Source organism: Ruditapes philippinarum, unplaced genomic scaffold (assembly GCF_026571515.1).
Source record: "Ruditapes philippinarum isolate M1 unplaced genomic scaffold, ASM2657151v2 ctg6394_1_1_1_1, whole genome shotgun sequence".
Lineage (NCBI taxonomy): Eukaryota > Metazoa > Mollusca > Bivalvia > Venerida > Veneridae > Ruditapes > Ruditapes philippinarum.
The window spans coordinates 41,308-61,919 of record NW_026867337.1 but is presented as its reverse complement, the minus strand read 5'-3'; the positions used below and the strand labels follow the sequence as shown (position 1 = coordinate 61,919).

At 31.5% G+C, this 20,612-nt stretch overlaps 1 protein-coding gene across 1 annotated transcript in view; it reads left to right on the top strand.

Annotated features, from left to right (window-relative positions):
- Positions 1-15,136, top strand: part of LOC132735769 (receptor-type tyrosine-protein phosphatase alpha-like) — a 31,280-nt gene extending 16,144 nt beyond the window's left edge. Inside the window, exons 10-29 of the mRNA XM_060722760.1 lie at positions 848-985; positions 1,340-1,477; positions 6,133-6,271; positions 6,544-6,662; positions 6,764-6,912; positions 7,368-7,455; positions 7,649-7,734; positions 8,539-8,575; positions 8,843-8,940; positions 9,335-9,466; positions 9,636-9,787; positions 10,000-10,135; positions 10,600-10,749; positions 11,087-11,171; positions 11,414-11,487; positions 11,630-11,767; positions 12,091-12,213; positions 12,920-13,080; positions 14,575-14,713; positions 14,999-15,136. Of these exons, the coding sequence (XP_060578743.1) occupies positions 848-985; positions 1,340-1,477; positions 6,133-6,271; positions 6,544-6,662; positions 6,764-6,912; positions 7,368-7,455; positions 7,649-7,734; positions 8,539-8,575; positions 8,843-8,940; positions 9,335-9,466; positions 9,636-9,787; positions 10,000-10,135; positions 10,600-10,749; positions 11,087-11,171; positions 11,414-11,487; positions 11,630-11,767; positions 12,091-12,213; positions 12,920-13,080; positions 14,575-14,713; positions 14,999-15,070 (2,354 nt within the window). The 3' untranslated portion in view covers positions 15,071-15,136. The remainder of the gene's footprint in view (positions 1-847; positions 986-1,339; positions 1,478-6,132; positions 6,272-6,543; positions 6,663-6,763; positions 6,913-7,367; positions 7,456-7,648; positions 7,735-8,538; positions 8,576-8,842; positions 8,941-9,334; positions 9,467-9,635; positions 9,788-9,999; positions 10,136-10,599; positions 10,750-11,086; positions 11,172-11,413; positions 11,488-11,629; positions 11,768-12,090; positions 12,214-12,919; positions 13,081-14,574; positions 14,714-14,998) is intronic.
- The last annotated feature ends 5,476 nt before the right edge of the window (positions 15,137-20,612 follow it).

The following is a 20,612-nucleotide window of genomic DNA, read 5'->3' as shown; positions in this document are numbered from 1 at the left end:
ACCGGTTAGTTATCCAGCGTGAATGTCTTACAACCGATTGTTGTATGATTTATCTCTCTCTCTCTCTCCAAGTAATAGAAAGAGCATCGAAACACGAGGGTATCTGATTTGTACGTATTGCCGAGTGTTTTGTTTGATGTTATTTCTCTTTTGTATCAAAGTCAAACATAAAAACACGTTCCCTGATGTCACAATATGAAACCCCAGAAAAAAGGAAGCAATGAACAAGAGCATCTGAATATGATATTCCTTACTCTGATGTCACAATAGGTAAACCCCAGCAGAAATGAGCCAATCAATGGGCATGTTCTGGAGTGCGGGTAACTAATACCTGCACTCCAGATAACGCACTGTGCATGTATATGTATACGATTTAACTCTGACACATTTTCAACAGAAAGGTTCTAAAACTATTGGACAAATAATAACTTTATTAAAACATAAAAGGGTATACAACTAATGATGCTATTTTTGTCCGTGCACGTGTTCCATTTCTCATTGTAAAATATGGCATATTTACCATAAAGCAAAAATACCCTCTATGTGTTCTATGTCAATATCTTTATGATGGAGAAGAATATGCTATATAAAGCAGACCTATAAACATCTTAGGTCGAAGTGTCAGGTGTATATAAAATTGCCCTGATGGCTGATGCGATACGGCTGAAATTTAACAATTGACCTTAAATTGTTGTTTGGTACAAATATATTTTTCTTTTAAGAAAAAAGATGAGCAAATTTTACCATCATTAGTTTAAACATACATTTGTTCTTCAAAGAGCTAAAGCTTACATTTTTTCTCATTCTATCGTTTAAGTTTATATATCTTATCTTTAAATAACCACAGCATGCGATCATGGTCACTTCGGTGAAGGATGTAACCAGATGTGTCATTGTAAAGACAAAACAGGTTGCGACCACATTAGCGGAAACTGTGACATAGGATCGTGTGATCCGGGCTGGTCATTGCCAACATGTAGCGAGGGTACAGTTATTATTATATTATTATGATCAAAAACATATTAGTTTTATTTATTCTTTATTGGTATTGCATATAATCAGTGTTGTATTTATGAAGCGTTATGCATTTTGTTTAAACAATATTTATTTATTATCTTTACATTTATATAAGTGTTATGAATTTAGAATACGGTATTTAATCATTACTATTTGTAATTGTCAAAGATAATGGAAACTTGTTGTATTTTGAGTTTGTTATTAGATGATGTACTGTACTGCTTTAAAGCAATAAATAAATCTATTTCACTTATCTTTCGAATTTGGTTACAATTAACTTAATTTAAAAGCAATCACTTTCTTTTTTTTTTTTTGTTTCTAGCATGCAGTTATCGAACGTTTGGTGATAATTGTTCGTCAACTTGTCACTGTTATAATAATACAAGTTGTAGTTCTGCTGACGGTATATGTAAAGAAAATAAATGTGAGCCAGGTTGGATAACGCGCAGCTGTGATAAAGGTAAGTTCTTGGAAAAACACTCAAACTTTTGCAGTGGGTAAACTAATCATTTTGCTAGAAAACATAGATGCACTTTCTCCTATTGCTTTATATAAAGTTATCAAAATGTCTCAATATGTTCTGTTATGGTTTTGCGTGTGATAGAGAAGTTTGTTTAACAGAATAATCCTTATCATTTTAATATTAACTCTCATTCTCCATGTATGGGCTGTGTATGTGAATAAGAATTGTGCTAATAAAAGATCTATATTAATTTGGAAATAAATATCAGGAGTAACAATTTGTCTCATATCATTCAGATTTATCATCGAGTTAGAACACATTTAAAATCCATGAATGGAATAAACAATTTTGGTAGATTGCTATAAAATACAAGTATGAAAATCCAGGCAGCCATAAAGCTTTTTAAGGCTGTTCTAATACAGAAATACACGAAGATGTTCAATAGCACTTAGGATTGACATGGGAAATAATTGGCCTACATGTATTAATATTTATAGGTCGTTATTTTTGCTTGTCCCTTTTGAATAAAAACCTTATGTTTACCGAACTATCGGGACAAAATGACCCGGCGTAAAAGTAAAATAAGTACCTAATTTGTTTTTATTGTATGTCAGACAATTGATTGAAACACAGGTACAGTCACTGAATTAAACGACTCCCTGTCTGTCGGGACTTACAACCTTGAATTTTGTGCCCCGTAGTACATATACAGCTTAAACGACTTTTTGTACATTTCCAACAGTCAATATCACGTGAAAAAGACGTTATTCGCACACATTGAAGAAAACAACAGCGTTCGAGGCATTATTGTATCGATCAAGTCAATTAACGAGTATTGTGCATTTTTCACACCTTCCTGAGTTGCAAAATAAATAATCAACAGTTATATTCATATTCAAAGTTTTAATATTTTTTTTACCTTTATTTCTACACAAAAATATCCTGTTATTATTTATATTGTTTAAAGGCCTGAGGTTAATCTAGGTCACGCATAAACTAGCTGATATCAAAGAAACTTTGAAGGTTAACTGCGTGCAACAGTGACTAAAATTTCATCATTGAGATATCTGAGCATCATGATTTTAACACGACATACGTTTCTTTGCTATTAGCTGTCAAAACAACAGGGAGCGATAATTCAGTGCCTATTGAGTTGAGAGAATTTATATTTCACTTTCGATAAAGACTCCGAGCTACTTATGTGCAAGCAATAATGCTTGATTTTCATGAAATGAAAGATGACCTGACACAGTAATTTGACGATTTTTATTAATTAACTTGGAATAAAAGTCTCCAAGTCATATATGACCTTTTTGGATAGTCCCATGGAAAGTCACATATGACAAGTTTGATTATACTTGTACAATACAATACAATACAATACTCTAAATACCCCATTGATTTTACGGTATTGGAGATTATAAAGTGTTCAGGTGGATAACAATTAACCTTTAGATGGGTTTTATCAGCGATAAAGGGAATGGATTATATACTTAGCCTTTAAATATAACGACAAATTATGAATGAAAATCATAAATGAAATTCATAAACAACCGCTTTTAGTCTAAACTTCATCGGTTAGCCTTTTATTTTCCCTTTACTATAGTAATAGCGGCAAAAACATCCGACTAGCTTTTCCTTGTTTTAATGTAAGACGAAAACATGTGCAATATAATGATCAATTTAGTGGGTAACGGTACATATATATAAACAACTTAATTATTCTTTCTTAAGTCCAATGAACAGAAATGAAGTAATGATGCGTTAATCCTGAAGGCAAATGCTATCTGAAAATATCTAATATTATTATTATTGTATATTACTCCAGCGTACCGAGCACTGCTTATGGTGGCGGAGAGGCCTTTTAAGTCGTGCTTATTTTTCATGTGACGCAAAAAATGTATATTTTATTTAAAAGGTCCATAGAAACAGAATGTACACGGTCAGTTTGAGATTCAAAATGTTTGCCATCCTTTTTGTACTATGATGGAAACCTCTTTCGAGAGGTCAAGCACAACATCATTAACAGTATCATGACATCTGCACGATATCTATTTGCTTAATTTGTTTACATTTGTTTACGTGTATATCTTCTTTAATTCAGTATTCATTACTTTCGTTTTCTAAACCTTTGTCTCCCTCACAATATCATCGGAGTTTTAAAAGATATTAGATTTTTTTCAGTGTTGTTTTGTTTTTGTCAATGTCCAACAGTAAAATGAAACTAATGCTTAGACATATATGTAGTACACAGATTTTGATACAAACATGTTTGCAAGTATCTTAAAAGGTGATTCAAAACAAGCTGTTCCGACATGATTATCTGCGCAATTTTACGTCCTGTAAATTAAAGTCATAATTCTATAGTGTACTAATCCCATATCATAGCATGTGACCATCGTACATGTGGTATAATTTCATTGTTCTGCAACAGTACAAACCCGGATCATGTGACTATGGTTGGCACAAGTGTTAAAAATAGCTTGATACACTTTTGCTCATACAGTTATTGGCGTCCGCGCCGAAGCGCGGCGCTCTTATGGAATGAGATCAGATTTTGTGAAAGGGCGACAGCAACTTCTCGAGCCTTTTAGTCGGTCATAATAAAAGCCGAAAATTCCGATCGGTATGAGGGTGCTTGATTATTCTTATTTAATAAGAATGAAATGTCACGGTATGTTACAATGAATTTTCGCAATGCAAACATTTACAAATGAAATAACCTTTTCCGTCAATAAATCGCGCTCTTCGGGGTTTTTTATTTATCATTTTGTAGTACACAGTCGGTTATCATGTCATGGTATGTTATCGTTGTACATGTATCCTAGAATGATCAGTTGATGACCTAAATATTCCAAAAACCTATTTATAGATATATCTTTTTATCACTCCTATCGGTAAATGCCGGTCTCTCCCGGTCTATTTTGACCAGGATTTACTAGTGACCGGCGAATAGTACCACACGTTTATTGTCCGGTCTCTCCCGATTTTGGAGTAGATGTTTGATATCGTTACAATTGGAAAAAAAAACAACAATAGCATGTTTCATTTTATCTATATGAGATAAAAACAATAAATTTGTACACGGATTTATATGTAATATAAATCCGTGATATGTACAATAATTGAGAAAAAGGTACATTTTTTATGGTATTAAAATGACATTATCAACTTTGAAACATTTTATTTAATTATTCAATTTGTTATCCGTGTTTAGTAAAGATGCCGAGGAATTATTCAAAGTTACAAATTAGATTTTATGAATTATTCAATTGATCGATAATTTAAAAAATGATAAAGAAAAATACAATGTACATGTACATGGTTTAAGAATAAACAATATTATATATTGAAAGATAAACCATAATTTACTGACTTTTTCCAGTTACGCTTTTACTTATAATCGTCGGTCAATATGACAATTGAATTCTTAAAATTTATTTTACAATTTTAATAAAAAAGAGTAGTAAAAACTCAGTATTAAAATAGCACATAAAACACAAAAAAGAATAAAAGAAAACAATATTCATAAAATTTGTATTTTTTTTAAATTAAAATTAATAGATATTACAATTATTGTATAATAAACAATTATGCTCAACATGATCAACATGGTAATATAACCAGTGTCATATTTTTACTAACTTAAAGTGTGAACAGATACCTTAAGGGGGTCTTCGCTAATAGCGATAACATGTACATAATAAGGGACAAATGTGTGGTACGTGTTGATCATGCGTTACACATATGGATTATAAATGATTGCATACATGTATATCCGTTGCTATTAATAACCACGATCATAAAGAAATAACAAGTAATATTCTAATCTCTAGCATGCCAATCAATAATGAACAATGTCTTTCGTCCGCTCATTCATAAGTGGTATACATTTCTGGTAGTTTATAAGAATATCTTGTCATCATATGTGTACTAGTTCATCTTCACTTGCTGCATTTCTTGCTTGGACGCCCTTTGATGCTTTGCATCAATGCTTTTCTTGTTATGTATTGACCAAATTTCCATGCAAATGTGTTGAGTGTCCAGTGGCTTAAGGAATATATCTTATTTCACTTTAATAATTGAATAAATGTACGTAATTAAGACCAGGTGTAAATCAACATGTAGTTGCTCAGATACTAGCCTGCATATTCTTATAGTTTCATGCATATAAACCTCTTTACAATCTAATATCAAATTTAGAAATTGTCTGCTATCTGCATGTATAAAGTATTATTTATGTAGCTATTTAGACGATTTTGAGAAGTTACTGCAAAGTGTTCATCCAACAAAATCCGATCTGTAATGTTTCATGTGTAATGATAATATTTTCAGTATACCTAAGTATTTCATAGTCCGTTAATCAAAGACAGTTGTAGTCATATTATATTAATTTTAGACAGGATAAGGCAATTTCATAGTAATTTGAAGCTTATGTGTTAGAAAGAAAGTAGCAATTAATACTTCTTTTCAGTTACAGCACACACTGTCTTTCATGTGATCATTTTAAAAGAGAAAATAATTTTTATACAACTTTCGATTTAGTCATAAAATTGATATTTTAGATTTACTTAATTTTTGCTAATTTAATTTTTACCAGTATATTAAAACCGTACTTAGATATTTAGTTAAACTATTATGCATTAAAATAGCATCTTCGGAAAGCGCCCAGGAAAACGCCAAACAATCAAATGACTCATCAGCGGCCGTAGCAGGGGGAGCAGCAGCGGCAGGCGTGGTGGTCATTCTATGTGTAGTTATAGGACTCCTTTTGTTTAGAAGAATGCGTTTGTAAGTATTCTGATTTCTGAATCGTCATTTTAGTATCAAAAAATTCCACCCATTCTAATTCATGTTATGAGGCATCGTTTGTCAAATGTTCGAAAATATTATTTGTTTATAAATGCACTGTTATATCTGTTTTACTATGTGTATTATTAATATGTTAACAATACTAGAATAGAAAAAAAATAGGAAAAATAAAGATGCCATCGTCGATCCTAATTTCACGTTAGACACAGGATATACATGCATTATTATGTTCAATGTAAATGCCATTTTAGAGCAAAGAAGAATTCGACAAAAGAAACCAAATTTTCGCATCTTGATAAGGCGCTTGAGGAGAAAACAAACGTCCAACGAAGAGCCCGCCAACATGCACATGTCAACAGATCATATGAAGGTATTGCTTTACTATACTAATTCTAATGTTAAACATCATCTTTATTTGCAAGAGAAATTATTGTTATTTAAAAAATTGTATTGTCTTCCCATAAATTTCAGAGGAGCAACACACAAGTATGCCTGCGACAGATGCTAGTGAATATTACAGTTTTAGTGAACAGTTTATGGGAATAAGGATTCACGAGTTATGGGACTACATACACACAAAAATGGAAAACACTTGTGAACAGCTGATATCAGAGTTCAAGGTATGCTAAAATGTTTCCGTGTTGTTATTGAAAGAAACAATCGTCTTGGCGTATGTCTACTATTATATCTTACTACTTACGCGAACTATCATCTCAAATTTTGTTCTAACTAATGATTTGTTATTTAGAAAACAAACATATACAAATTTATTATGTAGAACAGCCATATGAACAGAACAAGGTATATAATATATTTGGTTTTCACAACAAAAAACAACATCAGTTTTGTTTTAACTATTGATATATGTCCTCAATTTCAAGAGGATCTGTGATTTTGTACACGTTATGTAAATGCAGGCATTAGTCTTGATACAGTGTTCAATATATCTATAAACATTGTTTAACCTTGTAAAATACTCAAGAATTTTGAAAGACGTTTAATGGAAACAGTATAATCTTTATGTCTATAGTATATTGACTTGTAATCATAATGATAAATTGTATTTGTATTACAGGCTTTACCACAAGGCCTTGTTCATGCATTTGCATCTGCCGACCATATTTCCAACCGGGGCAAAAACCGGTACAAAGAAATGTACGCTTGTAAGTTATACGCCTTCATAATATTATTTTTTATGAAAATATCGATCTAAAATATTGTTACAATGAAGCTCTATCTTACCGTGTCAGCACAGGTAAAGTGTTTTTCTTGTGTGTTTTTTTTTTTATATTCTTTTATCGAAATAAGATTGATGTCGTTTGTTCTGCCTTTATCCTAAATATTCATGATTTTTAGATGACCATACCCGAGTCATTCTGGATCGTAAAAGTGACTCAATTGAAGATAAACCTACAGATTATATCAATGCCTGTTACATAGACGTAAGTTTTTGGCTACTTTAACTTTAAAAACCTAAATTAATTTGTTTACGTGTGGATAATGTATACTTACCAAATAACAAAAACCCTTCCTAGACTATAGCATAAAGACTGTAAGAAGTTTATCATTATGCGAACAAGATACGCTGTTATTTTTTATCCTTTCTGCGTTTCAACTCTGAGGAAAAAAATGGGTATTTTATACATTTTATATGTAAAATAGGACAACTTACGTAGCATCCTTCTCCCCGCCTCCTCCCACCAGAAATATATAAACATATTGAATATCTATTAATGTCTGTATGAAAGTAAAAGGTAGATGTGAAAGAAACCAAAGACGTTAGATTATTTCATTATTGAAATCTCGTCAACACAAGCAGTAAAGCATTCACTGATAGGGTTGTTTCTGTTTATTTCTTTTTTTATGTGCGTGTGTGCGCGCACGGGTGTGTAAATGTTTACTAAACAACTTATTTCTAAATAATATTCTTTAAATTGTATATATTTTTTACAAGAATGTTACAAAGTAAAATAACACAAAACACTAACTGAATTACACGCAATGCCAGTTAAAATCCTAGTGCAAGTAATTACATATTAATGAGTGCATATACATTGTATTTTTGCAAAATGATCTTTTCTTGATATTGATCCTGAGGCTGGTTTTCACTTTCAATATATACGTTTAGCATAATGATATAAGAAAAAATTACCGGAAAGGTTCTTGCAAAAGATATATCGTTTCAATATTTTAAAAATTTGTACCGAAGAATATAAGTTTGTATGAATCATTATGCTTAATTGCAGGGTTATGAGAAAGTTAAAAAGTTTGTAGCGTCACAAGGTAATTGTCGTTTAGAAATGTTAATATTTTATCCATTTTAATTTTATCAGAATATTAATGTCACATTGTTTTTTTAAATATCATAATCTTGTGCTGATATGCGCATTATGCGTTAGTGAACATTATCTGTGATTTTCTCTATATTCGTAGTTGTATAAATGAAATATTTTATAAAAAAAAAACGTAATAATATTGAAATTCAAGTACATTGATAGGTAAAAAGCTTATTAGTGTACTTGATATAGTATTTTAGTGTTTATTAACCAGGTCCCACCAAGAATATGGTAGACGATTTCTGGGAGATGGTTTGGCAACTTAAATCAGATAAAATAGTTATGCTCACGAATCTGATTGAAATGGGCACGGTAGAATTGTTTTTACCAAGATTGGTCCACTTTGTAAATTTAATAAGAAATTAAAGACGTTTTTACAATCAAACAGGCTCGATCAAACCGAGCCTGCAACATTTTACAATTTTGTCGTGTTGGGCTTTCTTTAGGGATTCTGTTTTTCACTATTTTACAGTATAAATATACGTAAATTATGTGCACCATACTTTGTTCATAATATCATTTATGTAATGACACTGTAGTAAATTCATCATAATAATAGTCATCAACACATTTTCTTTTTCATTCAATTGGTCTTTAAACCATTTCCAAATATTTTCTTTAAAATAGAAAAGTTCTTTATTAAATAGATAAAGTGTTTTGAACATTAAGCATAAAATATTTACCAAATCAAACATTCACATTATAGACAAAGTGTTTGCAATACTGGCCTAAAGAAGAGGAAGGGGAAACTGAGTGTACTTTTGGTGACATAGTTATAAAGCTACAAGAAACACAAAAGTTCCTTGACTACAACATACGTGTGTTTTGGGTCGGAAAAGTAAGATTCGTAACATAATGTCTTCATTTATATATGTATAAAGGTTTCATAATTATAAGAAACAAAAGTCGTTATGATACTATAGTATTCATGTTCAAAACTAGTAATGCTCGTTAATAAAATCAAGTACAAAATACCAAAAGTACACCGGATACTGTTGTAATTTCAGAATGGAAAAGCGTCACGTAGAATTCGGCAATTCCATTTCAAGTCATGGCCAGATAAAGATGTTCCAGATAGCACTTGGTGCCTTGTCAATTTTTGGAGAGTTGTTGATACGAACAATGTATCAGATGCAGGACCAATAGTCGTACACTGCAGGTAATTAAATGGAAACGTTTTTTTAAAGGAAGTCAATAATATCTTACTTAATTTTATTCATTATAAGACAAGTGCTATGATTAAGTGCATATGTTGAGCATGTTAATTGTTAAAGGTGATGTCGACTTTGTTATCAATGCTATGAACATCTTTTTTTTTCCTCAAGTACTTTATGACTGTAGCAAATGTTTATGAATAACAAATTTCTCCAGCGCCGGCGTTGGCAGGACGGGAACATTTATAGGTCTTGACAATATGGTGAATCAAGCTCGACAGGAAGGTTGCATGAGACCGTTACAGATTGTACAGACGCTGAGATCACAACGAGTTAATATGGTCCAGACAAAGGTATATTGCATAAATATTATACCAAAATCAATAGTTTATAATGCTACTCAAATGTAAGCCTACATTACGAATTAAATACATATTTGTAATTTTTGAATATGCCATCTTTGTTTTCAATTGGATGCCAATCACATATTCCTTATTAATTAAAATGATAATCTTAGCAACGATAAAAATATAATATCAATTTATTGATAATTTAATATTTTTTTACTACCTATATTCTAAACTTTATTCAAAACTGTTAAATGCATGACATTAAATTACATGTATAAAGCTCAAATTTATTTACATTTATGAACTCGATAACCTACTTAAATTTCAAGCGCAAATTACATTGTTATTGATATTAAATGATATCTTTAATGATAAAAGATAAGTATCGCAACAGATTACATATTTACATTTTGTTTATCTTCACGTTTGAAATTTACAAAAAATATGATCTTTTAAATCTTCTTTAGGAGCAATACATTTATCTACATGAAGCAGTTGCAGACGCCATGTATTTTGGTACCCACTTTATTTGGACAAAACAGTTTAGAGATGTTCTGGAATTTATGATACACAAAGACAAGGGTGACGCACGGACACGATTACAGATACAATTTGAGGTACTACTTATCTTATATTTTTATCTTGATAAAACTTGCATATTGTTGTTATGAATCATGACTTGTTTTATTTTTTAATGCTTTGATTACTTAAGAAACAATATTTTTCACTTTATTGCATTTGTTTACAATATTCACGTCTTTCATGAACATTGTTTGCATACTGCTGCTTTTGTTAATATTCTATTAACTGTAAGTTGTAAATTGTTTAAAGTCTTGCTTACTATGTCACGAATTGATTTAATTTCTAGCATTTGTTGTTCTTTGGGATAGTCCTAGTCCCGATTTTTCTTTTCATATTTTACGTATACTGATGACGTTCAAAATTTAATTTCAGCTCATTGAAAAGAGTATTGAGAACCCGGCCTCAGGCGTTGCAGATAGTCCTGAATATTCAAATGTTGAGACTCTATTATCAGAGAGTATAACCATTAATCTTTCTTCTTCACAAATATAGCATTTAATGGCAATTATGTACAAGTTTGTATGTTTCAAGTATTATGCATTTTAAATAAAATACTAAAAATAGTGAACTTAGATCATTAGATGTTGTACTGTTATCCAGGAAGTTTAACAACATTATCAGCCTCTAGTTTAGGAATTATATAAATTTGTTGCATTTTTGTCATCAAATAATATTTATACTTTTGTTTCTGTTGTTAAGGCGATGCATACAAACCAAAGATAAAGACAAGAGGGTCAAACTTTGTTGACCAGTTGGGTGCCATGTTTATTCCTGTAAGTAAACTTTCTTTACCATCAACTTTGTCATATAACTCGAACATAAGTTTCCGTTTGATAAGGTATACGTTGAAGTTAAAGTAAAGATCCTTTAAACGTGTATGTGATTTTCATTTAAATACCTATTTCTTCATTTTAGAACTACAAGGGAAAGAGTACATTTCTTGTGTCAATGTCACCTGGTAAAGATACAATGGAAGAGTTTTGGTCTCTCGTTGACGACAACAATATCAAGACAGTTATAATGCTTACAGACCAGTCGTCATCATGCTATCAGGTTTATTGTTGATGCTTTACAATGTTAACAAAAATAACGTTTTAAATGAGTAATTACTTGGGTTGATTAACCTTTGATAACAATTGGTATTATGAACATAAAAACAACCGCATTTTTTTGTAGCGATGGCCATCAACAATATTAAAACTGTCTTTTACATCTTTGAAAACATACAGTTTTTGTTACACATAAACAGTTATTTGAACAATAGAAAATATGACAGTTGGTGCATTTTTAATATACTTTTGTGGTACATTTCCACAAAGGAATATTTGTGTCACACTTAGGCTCAGTATTGAATAATACGTTTTCTTACACCGCAGTCAAGCTGTGAACTAGGTTCAAGTTCAAAAGGCGGAGCCCGATTTAGTGTCAACAAGATAGAAGAGAAAATAAGAAAGGGTTATACACAGAGATCATTTACCTTCAAGGAAAGTGAAAGGGAGGTAATAAATGATTACATTTTTCCACCAATACAAATACCAACGCACACATACAACAGTTATTGTTATTTATGTTGGTTTTAATTTGTTGAAAGTATAGCGCTGCCGTGGTATAAGATTGGGAAGTTATATCTTAAATTTCTTCCTAATATTTTCACCTTCGAGTACCTTGATACTCTGTATCGGCACGATGTTTATATAGAAACGATGATATGTCGTATGCTGTTAGTTCTGACGACATTAAACTAAATGACGTAAGTAAATAACATTCCAACTGAATGTAGTTCCACAACTTTAAGTTCTTTTTCATCGAACCTCTTACAAAATGTAAAATGATAAAGGTTTTCAAACAAAATCATATAATATTGCATGCTAAACTGCTCTGGTGTTTTGTAATATATAGTTCAGCCTTGTAACGTCGTGATTGTATTATTGTAGGTCTTAACCCGAGCTGTGCTAATATTATAAACAATCATTCAAAGTCAAAGTCTATCTTGTTTCGGCAAATATTTGAAAATGTATTTAAAAGGACTGTTGTTCTTACTGTCAAGTGACATTTTGCAACACAGCAAGATTAAATTACATAATATGTAATATTTCTTACATTGATGCCCAAAATTCCATACTAAAACAGTCGAATGAAAGTAGATAAATAATAGTGTTCTCACACACCGTAAACGTTCGATATAAATAGTTTCTATCTGGACAGGAGGATTATCACTTAACAACAATGAAGCAGTTTGAATATACAGCTTGGAAAGAGGGAGTACCGGCTCCAGATGACACAACCTCTTTCCTGGACATGACAGAAGCCGTGTTAAAATGGCAGCCGCATTTAACTGAGTCGCAGCCTGTACTCGTACATTGCAGGTATATGATTAGTGTTGTGCCATTGCCATTTTACATTAATATGCTACAACGTAAGTGCCTAATCTGTCAATTTCTTTCTATTCGAGGCAAATACAAGATCAAAGCACTGGTTAGGTCGATTTTATTATATAATTACTCTTACCGTTAGTATATAAACAATTAACGTTACTCCATATCATAACCTTTAAGATACATGATACGGATTTTCTTTGATCAGAGTATGTTGTATTTGCGAAGATCATACAGAGAGTTGATATTGAATAAATAATATAATGTATACAGAGTTTTACAGTACAATTATTATAGTTAACATGTATACGGAACTTTTATATACACTCAAATCGTCGTATTTTTATACCCCTTGTCGTTCGTATGATCAGATATATTAAATGTTGTTGCCATAGGAGTAGAATCAAACAATAGATTAGATTCATTCCGCAACAAAAGAAAAGTTCGTGACCCTGTGTTAACAAATATCACATAATTATGCTTTATTTCCATTTTGGTATTGATAAAGCATGCATAAATCTGTCTTTTAGCAGTTTAAGTTCTGTTCTATCTTTTGAACAACCTTATCATTGTTGTTGAAATTTTTGGTTAATTTTTTGTCTTATTCTAACAAAGAGCCAGGTGATGAACAGGTGCCAAACATCAAGGTCAAGTCAGATATTTATGCTTAATCTTTAGAACCAGCACTTTCATCCCGAAAAGATATTTCGAGTAAAATAAATTACTAGTATTAATTATATTGATTATACTTTAGCTAAACTATTGTTTCATTGAAGTTTAAGAACCATGGGTCATACTTTTCAGATCAATGTAATTCGTAAAGAGCTGAGGTTGTTATTATGTGTATGCTCTATATCTCTCTAAAGTCACCTTTTCTTGATACTTATCTCATTAATACACTCCCAGATTCACAATTTCAGACATCCTGCTTAAGTAAAATGTTACGATTTAATGACATAGCATTTAAACTAGCAAATATTTGTTTGATTTCCAATAATTAAAGAAACCGGATTATGTTCATGATTTATGGCCTTATATATATATACATTGAGATTACACGCTTTAATCACAATTCAGTATATGTGCTGTGCGCCAGTAACTTCCGTTTCGATCTTTAAGCTATTTTCTTTTAACATTCTCCCCTTTTGGTATGTACTTGCCCCTACTGTTTTATTTCCTGTACCTGTAGAGTCGTGTTAGGTATATTCGGAAAAAAACGTATCATGCATGGTTAAAATATTTATATTATTTTGCATATTATCAATGCTATTTCCGTTACCTATTTTGACTTATTGTTTCTTAACTTGGCATGTGTGTATTATAAATCTGCAAATACTAGATTTCGGGCTTATTTTATCCCACTTATGCGTATAAAAATGGCACCGTCGTTCGCGTCTATGCGTTGATTTGATCATTATCATTATTAATATTTATAGGTTTAAATTATTGAATACAATTTATTTTAAATTAACTTGTATAATTCAGTGATGGTTGTACGAGGTCTGGTATAGTTTGTGTGCTTCTGAACGAGCTTCAAAGGATGAAATATGAGGGAGGCCATGTCAACATTGTAGAGTGTGTTAAAATGATGAAGAAAAGACAAAGGCATCTCATAAACAACTATGTAAGAGTATTGCTTGGTTCACTTATTATAATTTATGAAATTATTAAATATGTGGATAAGTTAATTATTCGTATTTTTATCAATTGTGAGTAGAGGTGTCAATAAATAAATTATTATTCAACCTTTATATGAAGAATTTAGACTATCAGACGTACATTTCATTATAATTATTATTTGTTTGGCAAAATGCAAATAGATTTTATCTACAGATGTTTTTTGGTACATGTCTGACTATTTATTGTTTTTACAATTTGTTATCACAGTTTCCATTCATTGTCATTGTAGGAACAATACAAGTATTGTAATGATCTAATTCTGGATCACATCAAGCGAACAGATGTTTACCAAAACCTTTGAAATGCTGCAAAGAAAGTTGACTATATGATAATTCATTTCTAACATGTGTTGTGATTTTTGTTATAAAATGGACCATACAATATAGTTTGCACGTGTTTGTGTCAATACTTGTTTCGTAACAGGGTGTAAAAATTAGTTTGAACATTATTTGTTTGTTTGTTTGTTTGGATTTTTACGGCACGTCAACACATAACTGGCCATATCGTGCCGAATTGAACATTATTTAATCAGAATATATCTTTTCAAACGGTGCTGTCTAGGCATTATGATCATTTGAAATAATGATATGGATGTAACAATACAATGAGTTAAGTATGCAACAACACATTCATTATACCTGTGTTTGTGTAAAAAAATATGACATTCAGTCACAGGTATAACGAAGTGCGCATCGTGGTAATATATTAAATTAGAAGTATAGTTGTTTTCCAAAGAGTGCTTTGCTAGATATCATTTTCATGTTTGTCTCATATTACAAAACTGAATATGTGTTTACCATATGCTAAATGATTATTGAGATATTATTATAATAGTATTCTTTCCTTCACGTTATTGATATTGCAAACTTTATTAAGATTTGTTTAAGGAATACGTGTATATTATTGATTCGATATTGAAAGACGCTGATATTTCATTAAGATATTTCCCTATGAAATGTATTATACTTATTACCTCACAACGATGGCCCCCTTTTTGTGTTTTTTCTTCTTCTTTTTTTATACAAATGTATGAGCCAGTATTCATATTATTCTTAGCCAGCGGAAAAGCTTTATATCATATTTTCCAGCCGATATTATTGGTTAAGTGTGAGTTATTTTGATTTGTATCTAAAGAATATCCGATTTCTGTTAACCCTTTCCCCTTGAGCATATTGTGAAAAATGGCCATTTTCACTGAAAAGCCTCCTCTTACAAGTTCAAACTGCTATGAAACTATGAAAATGCTTTAATACTAATCAAACTTGGCACACATGTTGACTGGACCATTGCCTTTGTAACGACATGCTCAGTCTTAAATTTCCTGTTACCATGGCAATGAGGGGACATCTCAAAATTGCTAAAAATCACTATTTTGCCTCGATTTTTTCCATCAAAATTTATTTCAAAGTGCTGCAACTTCTCAAGGGATTGAGATAGAGTAAAAGGCTATTTAGCGTTGGTTACACGTTACCTTATGATCGACCTGGGGTCATTTTAAGCCTCTCACAAGTCCAAAATTTTCTTGGCGATGAGGGGGACTCCGACCCCCTTCAAACCCCCCAAACAGAAGGGGGCACATCCCCCTTCTGGCAACCCCCTGATGTATCTTTTGGATAGGGGCGGCGCCGAAAAAGTGCTCACTTTTTAGGCAACATTTCTCAAACGAAAACATGTGTTTGGGGCCCAAATAGGACATACATTTTTTTCTATTTCAGTCCTAAAAAGTGGGGGAGGGGGGAGGGGGCGAAAATGCGTTGTTTCGCGTATATATGAGGTAAAGGGTTAAGATACGGGTAGTATATTCTGGCATTTTATTTATAATAACGAATCTGATTTATCTAAGTGTTAAGTGCCACAAATCTTGTGATATATAAACGTCGAATGCGGCGTGTATGGCTTTTTTATTGCTACCTTGATGACAGGAATGGGGGAAAATGGCGGGTATACTTTTGTTCCAAATGCAATATGCGCTGCATATTTAAGCATGGGAAAAGAATTACATGTACATTTTCAAAGATTGCTTTATTTTGCCTCAAATTATTATTATATTCTGCATGCTTACATGTTAATACATTTTCTGTGTTGCAAATTATGTGTATGCTCTTATTATAATTATAATAATAAAAAAGAGACATAATCCTGAAAGAACGCCCAAAACGACTAATTTGTTAATGTTGCAGGCTCTGTTTGGTTGAGCCTGTTCATGGAGGTACTGAAAAATGCAAGTACCGTCCACGCCGACTAGCATCGGCCTTAGCATAATTAAAATAAATCTGCAGATGTGTTCATAAAGTCGCCTGTGGCTCTTATAAGTCAATCAGATATGTTCGAACTATTACTTACACTGAACAAGAATGAAATTGTCATTGTATGCATAATCGTCTTCTCATTTAGAGGGAAAAAATCTTTAAACCATGGTCATTTCAGGTTGCTTGAAATATTTCTTTTGAAAAATGTTCAAAAACTAAGCCATATTTCTTAGAACAAAGACTTTTATATTAAAGGTGCTGTATGTTGTTAATAAAGTGGTAACATTACATACGTGAAATATGTTTATAAGTATGCTTCTAAAACATTTCCAAACATCCAAGAATATGTTAAATATGTACTGCAAATGTTTAAAAGCATTATATGTAATCATTTTAGTATACACATTCATTTGTTATTGGAATATTTGGCTTTGACTTCATAGAAAACACATTTTTAATTATCTTCCTTTATTTACATGAAATATATACTCGTAATATCTTTTTGGAACTTACAATATTGATAAAGCCTCATTTGAACATCATATCTGTGCTATAAAACTTTATAAAAATGCGTTACATGATCTTTAATATTGTCATGGTTTAGAACTGTTTAGTATATATGGAAGAAGATCTATTAGCGGCCGAATAACTCAGACGGTAGACCCGTGGATCGGTATTCTGAGGGTCCCGGGTTCGAGTTCCCGACAGTCTGCACGTTTTTTCACTCTGTCACAATATGAATAATTTGCAAAATGCTTCTAATTTTAAACATTTAACATATAAATAATTATTTTTTATGTATTTTCTTTATTTTATTGCATTTTTTTACCAAAAAATGTTAGAGTTCCTTTTTTGATACACTTATTTGTATCATCTGAATATATACTTAGTAACAGTTATTCTTAGAGGTATGAATTCAAAAATAAAATAGAGTTCAATCTCACAAGCTGTCCATGCAGATGTTAATTGTGTCCATTAGATTGTTTGTATTTTCCTAGGTGATATATAAGATATCTTGTTTTGTAACTTGTTTCTTTTTATATCTGCTTGTATTTTATCTGAAATAAATATAATCAACGCAGCATTTTTGTTTTAAGTATACCAGATATATCAAAATAAAGTTTGAAGTAGGAAGTTTAAAAAGGGTTGTCAATAAAAAAATTTAGTCGTTCAATATTTTTATTTTGCATGTTTAAACACATTGGATGGAATATGTCAAAATTTTGACAACATCTTTTTTGTTTCCCGGCATTTCAACATGTCTTTTGTCTGAAATAAAAGTTGACGATAATCATTGGAGGGTCTAATTTAAGGAAATAATGATTATCTAAGCTTTAGCGATATCATAGTCAGTTTGAATATGAATGTCGAAATTAAAGTTAAGAATATGCATGAGATAATTCACCGTTACATGTTGAATACCTAAGTGATAATATTGATCGAAAAATGACATTATCTTGAATACTGTAGACTGACTAACATCAAAAGTTATTAAGGAAATTTCTATAATATTTGTCTTCACGAAGTTAAGAAGCCCGAAGGATTGATTTTTTTTAAGAAATAGAACAAACAGAGAAAGTTTTCTACAGAATACAAGAAACTAATGAAAAAAGGCCATTTTTATGTAACAATTTAAGGAAACAATCTGACCACAATACTGACAATCCGTTTATTTGTAAATACTAAACTATGACAGTATGAAAATTCAGCCTTTGTGCATTGATTGTTTGTGCCGGCTCGCATTATTTAATTATTAAATTATTTAGCCAATCAAATTTGATCTTATATAGCGTCAAAAAACTTCAATTTTCACGCCATTTTTAAAAAGCAGCAAGTATTGTTTTGAGCGCAAAGATATATTGATGATTAAAATGTTTGTTTTCATGGATTCTTTTCAGTAAATCATATTTACACTGACTTTTGATTTAGCGATTTCACCAGTCCTGTTTACTCTGTAATAAGTTTTCGTTTGGTTAATTAACATAAACGACATCTGGTTCTGTGCATTTTTTTCTTTTTCCTTTTTTCCGGTCATTTTATCCTTTCCAGTATTTAGTGTATGTATTTACTGGCCGGGATCCGGGACGCCCGGGATCCGGGATCGTATAAGATAATAAGGGAAAAAACTAATTAACTATATTTGTGTTGATTATTGTCGTAATGAAAGGCCATTAAACGTTAATTTTTTTATTGTATGTAATGAAAGTTAAATTGATTTAACTTAGGATATAGATATATTTAGAGCTATTTATTAACAAAATCACAATACTTATAATTATATGCCTAATTAATTGGAAAAATAAAAGACTATATTCTTGAATTGGTCAAATCCCGGGATCCCTATCTACGATCCCAGCTTTTCTGAAAACAATATTCTTGAACTGTCCAATTTCTTGGATCTCTTAATTTTTTAAAATGATCCCGGCTTTTCTGAAAACAATATTCTTGAACTGGTCAATTTCCGGGATCCTATTTTTTTAATAGGATCCCGGCTTTTCTGGCTGAATTGATAGACAACTTGTGTTCACTTTAGGACTTGTATCTGTCACTTATTCCAATACTAAATAACATATTACAACTTAACTTCGTATAAAGAGACATTTTTATGAATTCTACTTATCTATTTTTTTCTGGTCAAGGTCAACAGGCCATATAGTAAATGTGCATAGACATAGGGACTTCATTCTATCTGTTTACATCTTCATATATACTCATATTCCTCTTTGTTAAACTGAGAGAACTGGCTTCCTTAACTTTATATGTCACTTTTATTTTGATGTTCGCTGAAGTCTTTTCAGCTAACAGAACTGTCATTTTTACATTTAAACACGCCCCTGGAAAGAAATTACGAAGCGAGTCGCTACTAGCTTTTTTAAAAGCTAACCTTGTTTGGGTTTTACGTCACACTGGCACAGTATAGGTCATATGGCGACGTTCAAGCTTACTGGTGGATGAAGACCCTTCGTTTGAACCCTGAGCGTTGAGGGGCAAGTGGTTTGAAGACAATGAAATAACCAGTCGACCAAGGGCTCCTCCCATGGGCATTATTTAATACATGTATAGTTTTTGTTACTAACATCACTTGCTGGCAATGGCATTTTATGCTTCCAATCAATAACTTTAGTACGTTTTGACCTATTGTTACTTAACTTGGCATGTGTGTAGCTTACATGGAAATACTCAGGTATCTGGTATTATTTTATATTGAACTACTGAAACCAACGTTCTGTGTTGGTATGATTAACAGCATCATTATTCTTCTTTACCATATTTCATTCCTCATTCCTGTCACATCAATACATACTTAGGGATTGAAAACCTGGCTTTTGTCGCATTGCCACTTGTCATATACATGGTATACAATTTCTGTAACAAAATGAATGGTTCTTTATGTAGTTCTTTAAATAATTCTTTTTTCGAGTCCAACCAACGATTAGTATATGTCAAGTTATCATTGAATGTCGCATATCCTTGTTGATCTTGTTTATAATTACCTAATGATTTTAGCATGAGTTATGGTCATACATAAAAAGGTTACCTCCTTGTTACTGGATAAAATGAAAGGTTAAAAAAGAAAATGGTTGAATGGTTGGG